We start from the raw sequence: 13,856 nt of genomic DNA, 5'->3' as shown, positions 1-13,856 counted from the left end.
TTCAAAACTTGGTGAGCATGTGACACTTATAGCTGGAGTGATCAAATCATTTTGGTTTTCCTGGGACTTTCCTGTTTTAGCACCAAAAGTCCCTCAACCCAGAAACCCCTTCAGTCCCAGATTTGTCGCCCTACTTAAAGTATATCTAAATTTGGATTTCATTGGAAATACTCAATTTGTATCTAGATTTGATTAAATGTACAGTTGAAAAGTAGATTAATTTACTCAAATTGAGACATCGTAAGTTTTCCAATAACCAAATTGAATATCAGTTATCAAATTTAAATTAAAGTTAAATACAATTTAAAATTCAGTTCCTCTGTTACACTAACCATATTTCAAATGCTAATAGTCACATGTTGCTTGTAGAGTTCTAAAGGTATCTAGCTGGGCATGGTAGTGGATGCATGTAAACCCAGCTGCTCAGGAGGCTGAGGCAGGGAGAATTGAGTGAATCCAGGAGGCAGAGATTGCAGACAGCCAATATCACACCACTGCACTCCAGACTGGGTGACAGAGCGAGACTTCATCTCAAAAATATAAAATAAAATAAAAAATAAAAGTATGAGAAATTAGATAGTTCACTAGGTTAGCATTGAAACTATAACAGAATATGAACACTGGTAAATCTAGTGTTGGTCATTATCATTAGCAGAAGGCAGAAGCAAACCATATGTAGATAGTGTCATGTCTCATTATAATAGTCTTTGTTTTTCAAAATACACAGTATATTTTGGATGTTTTGTTCCTTTAAGTATTTTGGGGCTTTGTTCTCAAACACAGCTAAGTTACTTGGAAACAATTTTTTTTTAATTTCAAGGCCTACTTTTCAGTTTGTTAGGTGGGTCCACAACTGCTAATTTGACCCTACTACTGAGGATTCTACTTGACATCCTGTGTGTTTTGAGGTCTTTCTACTCTGGCTGGTGGGAACCAAACTATTCCTGGCCCCATGTGAGCCCTGGGTATTATTCAGCCTGACTCTCTCTGGTGGTCCTTCCCTGGCCTCGGATAATTTCCTCATGCACATGGACTGATCAAAACTCAGCTGAAGGTTTGAGGGGAATCCTCTGCACATCTCCAGAGTACCGTCTCCACAGTACTCTCATCTTCAATAATCTGCTCCATGAATTCTAGCCACCTTGACTTCTCCAAATTCTGTCTTCTCAAGTTGGGGAGACTGCCAGGCTCTGTTTGGATACTTGCTCCCTGCACTATAGCCTGGAAACTCCCTGGGCAGTAAGTTGGGTTAATCATTTCTGTCTTCAGGGATCACTATTCGGCACTGCCTGTCTAAACATCATTGTTTCAAACAGTTTTTTTTTTTTCTTTTTTAGTTATTTGAAATAGGAAAATAAATCTGATCTATGTTTCTCCATTAATGGCTGAAAGCAAAAGTTAATCCACAGTATTTCTTTTAATCGCATGATTGAAAGTCATACTTTATTTTCCTTGATGCTTGTAGCCTTTTTTAAAAACTCACAAGTTGGCTACTAATATGGAAACAAGTAAACCTTGCTTTTCTTTTCTTTTTTTGTTTTTGTTTTTTGTTTGAGATGGAGTCTCGCTCTGTCACCCAGGCTGGAGTGCAGTGGCGTGATCTTGGTTCACTGCAACCTCTGCCTCCCAGGTTCAAGTGATTCTTCTGCCTCAGCCTCCCAAGAAGCTGGGACTACAGGCATGTGCCACTATGCCCGGCTAATTTTTATATTTTTAGTCGAGATGGGGTTTCACCCTGTTGGCCAGGGTGGTCTCGATCTCTTGACCTCATGATCTGCCCGCCTAGGCCCTCTCAAAGTGCTGGGATTACAGGCATGAGCCACTGCGCCCGTCCATAAACCTTGCTTTTCAAATGCTTGATATTACAGAGTGGTACATATGTATTTGTGTGTATTCGGTATGTTTGCGTATTATGTATTTGATATTAACATCTTAAGTTATTTAATAAACTAACCAAAAAATAATTTCTTATAGACCGAGAGTAATCATGACACGGCGCTAACACTTGCCTGTGCTGGTGGCCACGAGGAACTGGTACAGACACTGCTAGAGAGAGGAGCTAGTATAGAGCACCGAGACAAGAAAGGTAGGGCCTACTTTTGTTTTATTTTTTGGAATAATGGTCAAAATATTTATTTAGGAACATTATTTCTTAGTCCTGTTTTGAAGGTTAGATATTTTGTTCTTTTGACTTAGCATGTAGTGAGACCATTATTTTTCTCCAGGTTTTACTCCACTCATTTTGGCTGCCACAGCTGGTCATGTTGGTGTTGTGGAAATATTGCTGGACAATGGTGCAGACATTGAAGCTCAGTCAGAAAGAACCAAGGACACACCACTCTCCTTGGCTTGTTCTGGGGGAAGACAGGAGGTAATGTTTCCCCTTAGTGTAATTGTTTTCCTCTGTCTGTTTAGCAAATGTGTACTTTCACTTATATATTTTTTTCTATCAGAACAATGCTTTGATGTTTAGATTTATCACAATAGCTGAAACTATTATTTACTAACAAAAAGATGAGTATCTTTGTTAGCATAAGCTGTCTTGCCAGAAAAATCACACATTGTTTAGAATCCTGCTTATCTAAAAGTAGTACTGCCATGCATTTAGGGTAGGAGAAAGATTTTTGCAAGTCAAATCAGTAAGTTCCTAATGTACAGGGCCTATATTCACTCATCTTTGCCGGCCCTATAGTACATGGCATAGAAGGTACTTAATCCCAGGCTCTGTTGCTGTCTGTAAGATTAGTAGGGAATTAAGAATATTCAATTTTTATGTGTTTTGAGAACTCTTGTCTTGCTTTGATTTTTCCCCACCGTTTCTCAACTCTGGAGGAAAGGTTCTCAGATAAGATGGTAAGATTATATGACCTTTTGGTTTTTTAAGGAAACTAGAACAACTGACAGATTAGCTAGGCCCTAGAAAATATAGCTTTACACTCACTTATGTATCTTGTGACATTTTATAATCAGCTAGATCACCCATTTTTTTTTTTGTTTGTTTTGTTTTCAAATTCAGTCCTTTGTACAGGGGATATAAACCAGATGTGTTGTCTCCATAGATTCCCTTCTCTATCAAGGAATTATTGAATCTTAGATTTAGAAAGCACCTTAAGTCATTCAGATCGGTGTCTTACTCAGCTTTAAAATCTTTTTTTTCTTTTTCTTTTCTAAGGTTTTCCTATTTATCAAGCCTGAAGTATGCCTTTTTTGTTTCCCCACAGGTCATAGTTTTGTTCTTTAAACAAATAGAAAGACGTTTATACCCTTTTCTATCTTCAGGTTTTTTTTTTTCCTGAAGTCACCTATTCTTTGTGTGAAACAAGTCCTGTTTCGGTTGTTAGCCCAAGAATACCTTTTCCAATCCCTTCACCATCATGACTATTTCACCCTTTATGTCAGTATCCTTCTTGAAATATTATATGTAAAGGTATTCTGACAAGCAAACTGGGGAACTGTTACCTCCCATTTGAGCATCTTAAACTAGCTTTTTCCCTCAGTTCCCTCCAGTCATAGCACATAAGGTTATATTGAACTCGAGTTAGTTAAACCCACTAGATTTTTAAAATAAACTAGTAAATAAACAATTTTAAGAGATATAATAATTCCTATGCAAATGAATGGGAAATCTAATAAGATTACATAAGTGCCGAAAGATAGGGCTTGGTGATCCTTCATTTTATAAATTAAAAAAAACTGAAATCTATTAACAGTGATAATATAGGCATTTCTTTTTTCATAATTTTTGTTCCCTTATATTTGGAATAGATATTATATGCATGGATAGTTAGATACACTTATTACTAGAATACTCCACACAAGAGACAAGGAGCCTGGCCTGGGCCTACTGTTTTGTTTCTTCTACTTGTGTCACTTTTTTCTTCTGTAATTCATAGTAGGGGCAATAGATAGGTTAAAAGTATTATAAGCCAAATATTAAGATAGTGAAAAATAAACTGCTTAATTTGATAAATGATTTCTACTATTCCAGAAAAAGTAAAAATCCCCATAAATCCCGGAAAGCAAAATTTTACCTTGACTGAAATTGTCAATCATTATTTAGCTTGAAAAAATACTTGCTTTATATAGGAACAAATTTTTTCAATATTGAGTCAAGAAGAAATTAGTTGATTTTCTTTATTTAAAAGTAATATTAAAGCCAATAGGACACTATAATTTTTATAAATTATGTATTTTTGTTAAAATGTAACAGATTAAGTTATGACAATTGTAGAAGTATGTTAGGGTAATAATTTTGCCTATACACACTTTGTTACTTTAATTTGGTGTCAGTAGAACAGGTAAGTATTTTCAAGTGATTAATAAAATGTTGGAAAGTCATTTTACTATAAAATCATACATTTTTGTTGTATATTGGATGTTTTGGGAGCAGAACAGTTCTCTAAAAGAATTGAGAAAATATAATGGCATTGAGGAAACTTGAGAAATTTGATTAGAGTTTTCTACTATACTGTTTATAAAATAGCCTAATGCCATATTTTTTCTTGTTTTTATAACCTTGTCACCATAGGCGACCTAATCTTACTTGCTCTGAAAGCAAAAAGTGATGGAAAGAATGTGATATCTAAAACTGGCTGAGATATCTAAAACTTGCTGAGATGCAAGATAATGCACTGTTCATTAACATTCATTATTTGCCAGTTAGTATTTTAGGATATAATATTACTAGTAAGAGCAGGGATAAGAGCTATGATCTTGAGCCAGTCTTGACTTCTCTATATCTTATTTATAAAATTAAAATGAATATTGTGTCAAAGGATTGTTTAGGCATTAAATGGCATAGTGGACAATGATTTATGAGTGGCCAATTAGTACTTAAATAAATGCTAAATATTTTTAGTTTCAGGAAATGCAATTAAGATCCAGTGGGATACAACTACACATCCACTAGAATGGCTAAAATTGAAGACTAGCAATAACAAATGTTACCAAGACTCATGCTACTAGAACTCATGCATTATTGAAGGTTGTACATAGTACAACCACTTTAAGAATAGCCTGACAATTTCTTACAAAACCATTCACCCAGAAATTCTGCCAGTAGGTGGGACCTGAAATATACGTAGTGAATGTATATAAGGTTTTTCAATGTTGTGTTAGGAAATTTTCATAATGTTGTGAAAATATAGGACCTTTTATTACATGTTTTTAAAATATTTACTGATTGAAACGTTTAAAAATATGTTAAATACATTCACACGTATAATATGAAACAATATTGTCCCATGTTACTCTGTTTTACCGCTTTGTGGTGAAATAACAAATATTGATTTCCAAAGCATGTCACAACATTTTCAGTCCAGACCTTTCATGAACACACTATACCATTTTAGTAGATTTCTACATGGATTTTACTTGAGTAGGTATTTCTTTGTTGGCTTCTAAGACCTCCTGCTATCAGGCTGGTTTTGTGCAGAGCATGAAGGAAGAACTTTCCCCTTCTTTTGTTGTACAGTATACCGGAAAAAGAAATTTAAAAATACACACTTTGATAATTTGTCTCTCCATAAGAAAACATATTTTTTTCTATTTCTTTTCAGGTGGTGGAGCTATTGTTAGCTCGAGGAGCAAATAAAGAGCACAGGAATGTTTCCGATTACACACCTCTAAGCCTGGCTGCTTCTGGTGGCTATGTGAACATCATCAAAATATTACTAAATGCAGGAGCTGAGATTAACTCTAGGCAAGTTGTATTCTCTTTCTGTAAGCCCCTTATTTAGTAAGACTGTTACAGATATTTGTAGAACACCTATTTTTTAGTGCCAAATTTAGTAAATCCCTTTATTACAAATTTGGCATTCAAAGTATTAGAGATTTTTGAGATGAACTTTATGTAAGTAATTAAAACTGGACATAGAGCATGAAAAATAGTGAGTACTATTTCTTATGATTCTAAATGTAAACATCTTAGAAGCTTTTATTAAGCAAGCTAATACATGCTTTAAGATTGAAAGTTTATCCTAATAATTTATTAATCACCTTCCAGCCCAAGTCATTATGTTGAGTGAAATTTAAAAAAAAAATCTAATAAAACATTTCTAATGGAGTCTTGGTAGTATCTCAGAGAATTACTAGGGTTGAGAATATTTTAAACAATGCTGCAAAATAATCTTAGATTGGAATTCTGTATCATCTCCAATTTTTCTATGTCATTTAAAATGTATATTTTTCCATTTGTCTTCCCCATACCTGCACCCCCAGAACTGGTAGCAAATTGGGCATCTCTCCTCTGATGTTAGCAGCTATGAATGGGCATACAGCTGCTGTTAAGCTCCTGTTAGACATGGGCTCTGACATAAATGCTCAGATAGAAACCAACCGGAACACTGCGCTTACCTTAGCCTGCTTCCAAGGAAGAACTGAAGTGGTTAGTCTTCTGCTTGATAGAAAAGCAAATGTTGAACACAGAGCTAAGGTAAGAAAAAGTCTGAGATTTACACATGACTTTATTGCTTTGATATTTAAGATGTATAGTAGCAACATGTTGATTATAATTTTAGTGCTTTCTAGTAACATTTATCTCCTATGGATATAATTAATTAGAAATCATTCTGTGTAACTTAGTCAAACATTAACTCTTGAAAATACCTGAGTGATAAATTTTTATAGGCAACAGTGACAGTAGGGTTATCAGCTGAAAAAGAGAGACTATTTTGAAAAGGAAGGGAGTGGAACATTTATTGAGTACCAGTTATATGCCAAGTGCTTGCATCTTAAATAGATTTTTTCTTTCTTTCTTTTTTTTTTTTTTTTTAACAATACCATTGAGATTAGGTAGAATTATTTTCTTTTGATAGATCAGACTGTAACTCGAAGGAGCTAATAAGGGTCAGTGATTAAACTTAGTTGTGAATCTTGGTAACAACTGTATCATATTCCTTCTTCAAATTATTATTCTTTAAAATTTTAGATTTTTCCAGTCTCTTATGTGTCGTTACTTTTAATCTTACACTAAACCTAGACTGGTCTCACACCACTAATGGAAGCTGCCTCTGGTGGATATGCGGAGGTGGGCCGAGTTCTCTTGGATAAAGGTGCTGATGTTAATGCCCCTCCAGTTCCTTCCTCAAGAGATACAGCTTTAACCATAGCAGCAGATAAAGGGCATTACAAATTCTGTGAGCTTCTTATTGGCAGGTATGTTGTTACCATACCCTTCATATATGAACACAAGTGTTACTAGTGATTACCATTCTCTCTGGGCAGTGAAACTATTTAAAAAATCAAATGTGATTATTTCTTCTTTTATAAACAAGTGCTTTTTTCCCCAAACCTACCCATTGTTTTCCAGCCATCCAGAGCTATGCTACATTGTCTGATTTGTTTCTGTGTAACCTGGAAATGTTTTTCTTTGATTCTTGTCTACATTACTTTTAATATCTATAATAACAAGCTATTTGAACATCCATCTGTTATCAGACATACTACATCCCCCATACACAAGTCTTAAAAGTCTGGCAGTGATCTAAGGCTTCATTATTCATTTTCTTGTTCTTTACAGCAATTAAGGCTTTTAGGTGTGGTTATGGGACTATTTAAGATAATCAGACAGGATCCGGGGTACTTTCTACTTTCAGTCATGTAGAAGTTGCCTGCTAGTTTTCCAAAGATGCTTGTCTATTTAACTTGTTTTCGTGCAGTCTCAAAGACCTTTGCATGGTACTCTAAGCAGTAGTATTGGGCAGTAACTGCTATTAACTGTTATTAACCATGGGTCTTCTCATCTACATCATGCCCACTGAATGAATGCTAAACCTGCATGTTATCCTTAACATAACTACAAAAAACAAATTGGTATCCCTAATTGGAAAAACTCCAAAATATGGAACTTTTTGAGCCCTGTTATGACACTCAGCATTTCAGACTTCAAATGTTGGATTTCAGATTGGGAATGGTCAAGCTGTATGTGAATACAAATAATCTGAAACAGTTACAGTTGCCTCATAGGATATAGTTTGTGTAGTATAATTCTGAGAGCAAGACATATTTAAATCTTTGAATATTGAAAACAATTTTTATCTTTACAGGATATTTTCACATGTTAATAGTTGATTTTTGTTACTGTGTCATTTCATTCTATTTAAGACAATGCTAGGCTAGGTGTGGTGACAATGCCTACAATGCCAGCACTTTGAGAGGTTGAGGCGGGAGGATTACTTTAGCCCAGGAGTTTGAGACCAGCCTGGGTAACATAGGAAGACTCCATCTCCACAATAAATTTAAAAATTAGCTGAGCATGGTGGCATGGGCCTGTAGTCCCAGTTACTCTGTAGGCTGAGGTAGGAGGATCATATGACCCCTGGAGGTGGAGGCTGCAGAGAGCCATGATCTCACCACTGCACTCCAGCCTGAGTGACTGAGCGAGACCCTGTATCAAAAAAAAAAAAAAAAAAAAAAAAGACAATGCTATCTGTATCATTGGTTTTTAGGGGAGCTCATATTGATGTACGTAACAAGAAGGGGAACACTCCATTGTGGCTAGCAGCAAATGGTGGACACCTCGATGTGGTTCAGTTACTGGTGCAAGCAGGTGCAGATGTGGATGCAGCAGATAACCGCAAGATAACTCCTCTTATGGCAGCATTTAGAAAGGTATAAGTCTTTCATCCTCATTTACCTGGATGTTTTTTTACTTACACTAGAAAGTACATGGCTTAATGATCACTAAAGATTCATTTTGTGCTTTTGCAGCTGTGATGAAAGCAATAATATGCAAATAATTACTCTGATGGCAACATTAAATGTAGATGTATACAGGTTTTGCAGAAAAACCATTAATTTTAACCTTATTGGACATCAGAGCTAAGTAAACTTTTAAAAAGCTGTTCTAAGTAATGTTTTCAAAATCTAGTTGCAGTCTTAATCTTCACAAAGTGTAAATCCAATTAAGATACATAAGTAAGTACCTCCAGATAAAAAATATCACTTAAATTCGTTTTTTGGTGGGGGCGGTTTGTGCCAGGCACTGTGGCTCATGCCTATAATCTCAGCACTTTGGGAGGCCAAGGTGGGCAGATGAGTGAAGCCCTGCCTCTGCAAAATTTATAAAAATTAGCTGAGCATGGTGGCATGCACTTACAGTCCTAGCTACTCAGGAGGCTGAGATAGGAGGATGGCTTGAGCCTGAGAGGCAGAGGTTGCAGTGAGCTGAGATTGTACCACCGCACTCCAGCCTGGGTGACAGAGTACGACCCTGTCTCAAAAAAATAAAATTTGTTTTTATTTCGATTATTGACTTTAAATACTAGGAAAAAAAATGAATTAAATAACGAAAATGCCACTACCAGCATTTTAAACTACTGAATTTCAAGTATATTATATTTAAAGGTAAAAGTATGAATTCTGTGAAAGTGAAACAAACTTTCTTTTTGTACATAGCACAGAGCTGTGTATAAGTAATTTGATTTTATTGTTTGTTTGATAATCCATTGATCTCTTAAATACAGCTTTAATTTATTATTGGGAATATCAGATTACTGATACAGGGATTATAATTTTGAGTTTTGTCATTTGGAGATATGTAGATACAATTTCCTGTAGATGCCAAAATGTTGAAAAATTTTAATAAATAAATTGCGATAAGCTATCTCTTCCTTTTTCTCCTATTATTCTCTCTGACTCCTGTTCTTTATTCCACCCCTTCCCTAGATATTCTGGACTACCAGTGACTCTGTATTTTTGACTCTATATTTTTGTTTCTCAGCAATCAAACTTATTCCTTCTCACTGGCTAGCTGCCTCTTCTCCAAGCAAGCTAGCATATCATTATCAAGTTAATCTTTCTAACCACTCTACTATATTAGAGAACCTCTTCAGGAACCTTTCTGTGTCTCCCCAATCTCTGAAATCATTTGAAATCCAATCGTAGTTTGGTATTCAAAGCCACCACAATTTAGTACTTGTAGAGTCTTGTCTCCCATTAGAATCCCTAATGTGGAGAATTATCTTCTTGCTTGGTCTTTTCCTTGTTCCTGTCTCTCACATCACCTTTGTTCTCATCTCGTAGAATGACCATGTCTGTCTTCATTTTTCCAAAGTTACTCATTAGTTATAATTTAAGTCTCTCCTTCTGCCAAACTCTTCATCCTATTTGAGTTCACATTGAGATCTCAAATCTCTAGAGTTTGTACAAGTTTGACAGTCTTTATCATTCATTGGGAGAAATACATATTTTTATGTTATTACTCTATTAGAGTTATTATTTTTATTAGTTATTACTCTAGTATCTCACATGCTTATGTCTTTCCAAGCAGTGCTTATCTTTTATACTCTTATTATTTGTTCCATTATTTCTTGAGTACCTACCATGTGCAACTGTGGGCTAGAGTACTATATTATATAGGGTGCAACATAGAATATGTATATATAACATATACTATGTTATGTAGGGTGCAATATGGAAAGGTAAGATCCATACTCAAAGTTAGGCAACTGTTTGAGTTGTCCCATATAAATAACTTAAACACTGTAGAAGTGTTTGAGAGATCCTTAGGGAATGATGCAAGTGGCATTTGAGCTATTCATTTAGACAAAAGTTTAGAAACATGCAGTCTAAAAGGAAGAGATAGAGGCAATAGAAAAAATATACTAAAGAATAACAGCTGTTTATCCTGATTGGCTAACTTTAGACGTTGTGTCAGAAAGCAACAGTGTGGGCTAGAGAAAGTGGGAATGGCTCTTAAGAAGTAGGAAAGGGCAAGTCTAAAGATTTTGAACTTAGATACCGACCTGTGTTGCAGTGAATAATCATAGCTTATTCTTCATGAAAGTATATATTCTTTCACACTACCCAGGACAGTATTATACATTTGTTTTTTATCTGAAGGAATGAAAAAACAAAATTATTATTTTTGCTCTTTTAATCCTCAGAATTGAAACTTAGACTCTCATATTTAGGGAGTTAGCAAAGAAAAAAATAAGAATTCCTCCCCCGCACCACCACCCTTCAGACATATCCCCTACTCTTCATATTGATTTTGGGATTATTGGTTTTTTTATTCAGAGTTGTTTAGAATTTTAGCTCATATTATATACTTTTTTTTGGAGGGTAGGATGAGAATGATCAACGTGGATTTAAGTCACTGGAACCAAAGCCTGTCTCTTTTTCATTTATAGTGTAAATATACAATGTAGTCTTCACTTTGTGGCACTAATCTTAACTGTTAAAGTTAGTTCAGGCATAGATTAACTGAATTGTTAGAGTCTGTTTTCAATCTGACATTGGTATCTATTTTTTAGGGTCATGTGAAGGTGGTGCGCTACTTAGTCAAAGAAGTCAATCAGTTTCCATCAGATTCTGAATGTATGAGATACATAGCAACCATCACTGATAAGGTAATACGTTGTTCACTGTATGAGCAAGGGACTCTATTCAGTTAATGTATCTTCCATTCTAAGAAAAATTTTTAGTTTGAGTAGTAAAGTGTAATATATAGCCATTTTATGTATCTAGTATTTGGGAATGAAGTGTGCGATTTAAGAGATTCTCGCCGATTATTTACTTACCTAATGAATCAATAAAACATCCTCTGCTATAGGATTATCTTATCTTTAAAAATAATACTTGAGGCCAGGTGTGGTGGCTCAAGCCTGTAATCCCAGCACTTCGGGAGGCCGAGACGGGCGGATCACGAGGTCAGGAGATCGAGACCATCCTGGCTAACACGGTGAAACCCCGTCTCTACTAAAAAAATACAAAAAACTAGCCGGGCGTGGTGGCGGGCGCCTGTAGATCCAGCTACTCGGGAGGCTGAGGCAGGAGAATGGCATAAACCTGGGAGGCGGAGCTTGCAGTGAGCTGAGATCCGGCCACTGCACTTCAGCCTGGGCAACAGAGCAAGACTCTATCTCAAAAAAAATAAATAAATAAAAATAAAATTAATACTTGAAGCCAGGCACAGTGGCTCACCCTTGTAATCCCAGCAGTTTGGGAGGCCGAGGCAGGTGGATTACATGAACCCAAGAGTTCAAGACCAGCTTGGGCAACATGGGGAGACCCCATCTCTACAAAAATACAAAAATTAGCCTGGCATGTTGGCGTGTGCCTTTAATCCCAGCTACTTGGAAGGCTGAGGCACAAAAATTGCTTGAACCCAGAAGGTGGAGGTTGCAGTGAGTCAGGAGTGTGCCATTGCACTCCAGTCTGGACAACAGAGCAAGACTCTGTCTCAAAAAATAAAATAAAAATAAAAAAATTATTGAGCTAATTTAATTTTTATGTGAACACTAAGTAATTCAAAGCAACATGTTATTATTCATTAGGGCTGTCTTCTGTATATGTATGTTTATGTTTATCCAGACTGATACCTATATTGAGAAAGCATTGAATCCAATAGATTTTTATTTCCCAGTAAAATGAACATAGTACTTTTAATCATGAGCAAGAAGTCTTGAGCGTGATGTAAAAGTTAGGGTAACTTTTAGTTTTAACTAAGTTTTAGAATGAATTGGCTAAGAATTTTGCAGGAAATGTAGGGAAGATAAAATTGAATCCTATTAGAGATCAAATTGAGACCTCCTGGAGACATACATTTTGATTTGGAGTTTACACTAACACTTGAATAAAATCCTAACACATGCCTCTGAAAACCAAAGAGGCCGACAAATCTTAAAAATGTCTTCTTATTACGTTTACACAGTTGCTATTTCATAATAGTGAACAGCTTTTCCCTATAAGTTTTAATTTAAACTAGTTACGTCACTGTCTTTCCTAGCTCTAGATTTGTCCATGACAATTAACATTCCTATGTATTACAGGTTTTTAGGGGCAGAGAGGGAGATTAAAAATAAATATTTTTAATAATACTAAGAATAAGACTGGTTTAGTGGCACACAGCTGTAGTCTCAGGTACGCATTAGTCTCATGTACTTGGGAGGCTGAGGTGAGAAGATCGCTTGAGCCCAGGAGTTAAAGGTTACAGTGTACTATGATTGTGCCTATTAATAGCCTCTGCATTTAAGCCTGGGCAACATGGCAAACCCCTCTCTCTAAAATTAAATAAAGAAAAATTTTATAAAAATAAGAAAGTACTGTTTTGCTGTCCTAAAGTGTGACTTGAGAATGAAATCACTGAGAAAGTTATATAAGTACATGTATCTGATTCCTTTATAAATGTTTCTTGTACATGAAATTGGAGCAACAGAGCTTAAATATTTGAGGACATTTCTCAAAAAATTTTCAAATCTGTTTTCTTTGTTGACATTGACTATTTCCTTTATCCTATTAACCAACCAACATAAATTATTGTAGTTCTGTTTGCTGTACAATTTCTTATATTTAAATTAGAGGATAAATGATTTTTGTTTCTAAAGTGCCTGTTAAATGGATATTATTTTGAAGAATAACAAAAGCTGCTCTTTGATTCTTTATTTGTATATATTCCTAAATATACTATGTCAATTATGTTTTTATTTGCACGCCTTTTTTCCCCCTTTCATGGATCTTTATTGCTTAGGTTTGAGTACCTTACTAAAGATCTTCATGTTTTTAGGAATTTCTCTAAGTGGGAATTGTTCTGTGAGCCTGGAAACATCTTAATTTTGTATTATAGGAGATGCTGAAGAAGTGTCATCTTTGTATGGAGTCAATAGTACAAGCCAAAGATAGACAGGCTGCTGAAGCAAACAAAAACGCCAGCATTTTGTTAGAGGAGTTAGACTTGGAAAAGGTAATAATAATCTTTACATGTGAAAACTACCCACTTTTTTCCATCTTGTTTTCTCTTCTTTTGATTTGTAATCCATTTTTTTTTGTTTTGTTTTGTTTGCTTTAAATTACGTACATGGTTTCTTTCTACATTTGGCTCAAATCGTGGAGAGAATTATGAGTACATTGAACAT

General features: G+C 35.3%; 1 protein-coding gene across 6 annotated transcripts in view; it reads left to right on the top strand.

The window, feature by feature from the left end:
* ANKRD17 (ankyrin repeat domain 17) overlaps nucleotides 1-13,856 on the top strand; it is a 182,938-nt gene that overhangs the window by 131,863 nt on the left and 37,219 nt on the right. For all 6 annotated transcript variants that reach the window (XM_050790305.1, XM_050790304.1, XM_050790300.1 and 3 more), the window contains 8 exons: nucleotides 1,975-2,086; nucleotides 2,226-2,371; nucleotides 5,559-5,695; nucleotides 6,214-6,433; nucleotides 6,980-7,155; nucleotides 8,448-8,610; nucleotides 11,256-11,351; nucleotides 13,568-13,684. In XM_050790305.1, the coding sequence (XP_050646262.1) occupies nucleotides 1,975-2,086; nucleotides 2,226-2,371; nucleotides 5,559-5,695; nucleotides 6,214-6,433; nucleotides 6,980-7,155; nucleotides 8,448-8,610; nucleotides 11,256-11,351; nucleotides 13,568-13,684 (1,167 nt within the window). The remainder of the gene's footprint in view (nucleotides 1-1,974; nucleotides 2,087-2,225; nucleotides 2,372-5,558; nucleotides 5,696-6,213; nucleotides 6,434-6,979; nucleotides 7,156-8,447; nucleotides 8,611-11,255; nucleotides 11,352-13,567; nucleotides 13,685-13,856) is intronic.

Source organism: Macaca thibetana, chromosome 5 (genome assembly GCF_024542745.1).
Source record: "Macaca thibetana thibetana isolate TM-01 chromosome 5, ASM2454274v1, whole genome shotgun sequence".
NCBI lineage: Eukaryota > Metazoa > Chordata > Mammalia > Primates > Cercopithecidae > Macaca > Macaca thibetana.
The sequence above is the reverse complement of the archived record's forward strand: the minus strand, read 5'-3'. Positions and strand labels throughout refer to the sequence as shown.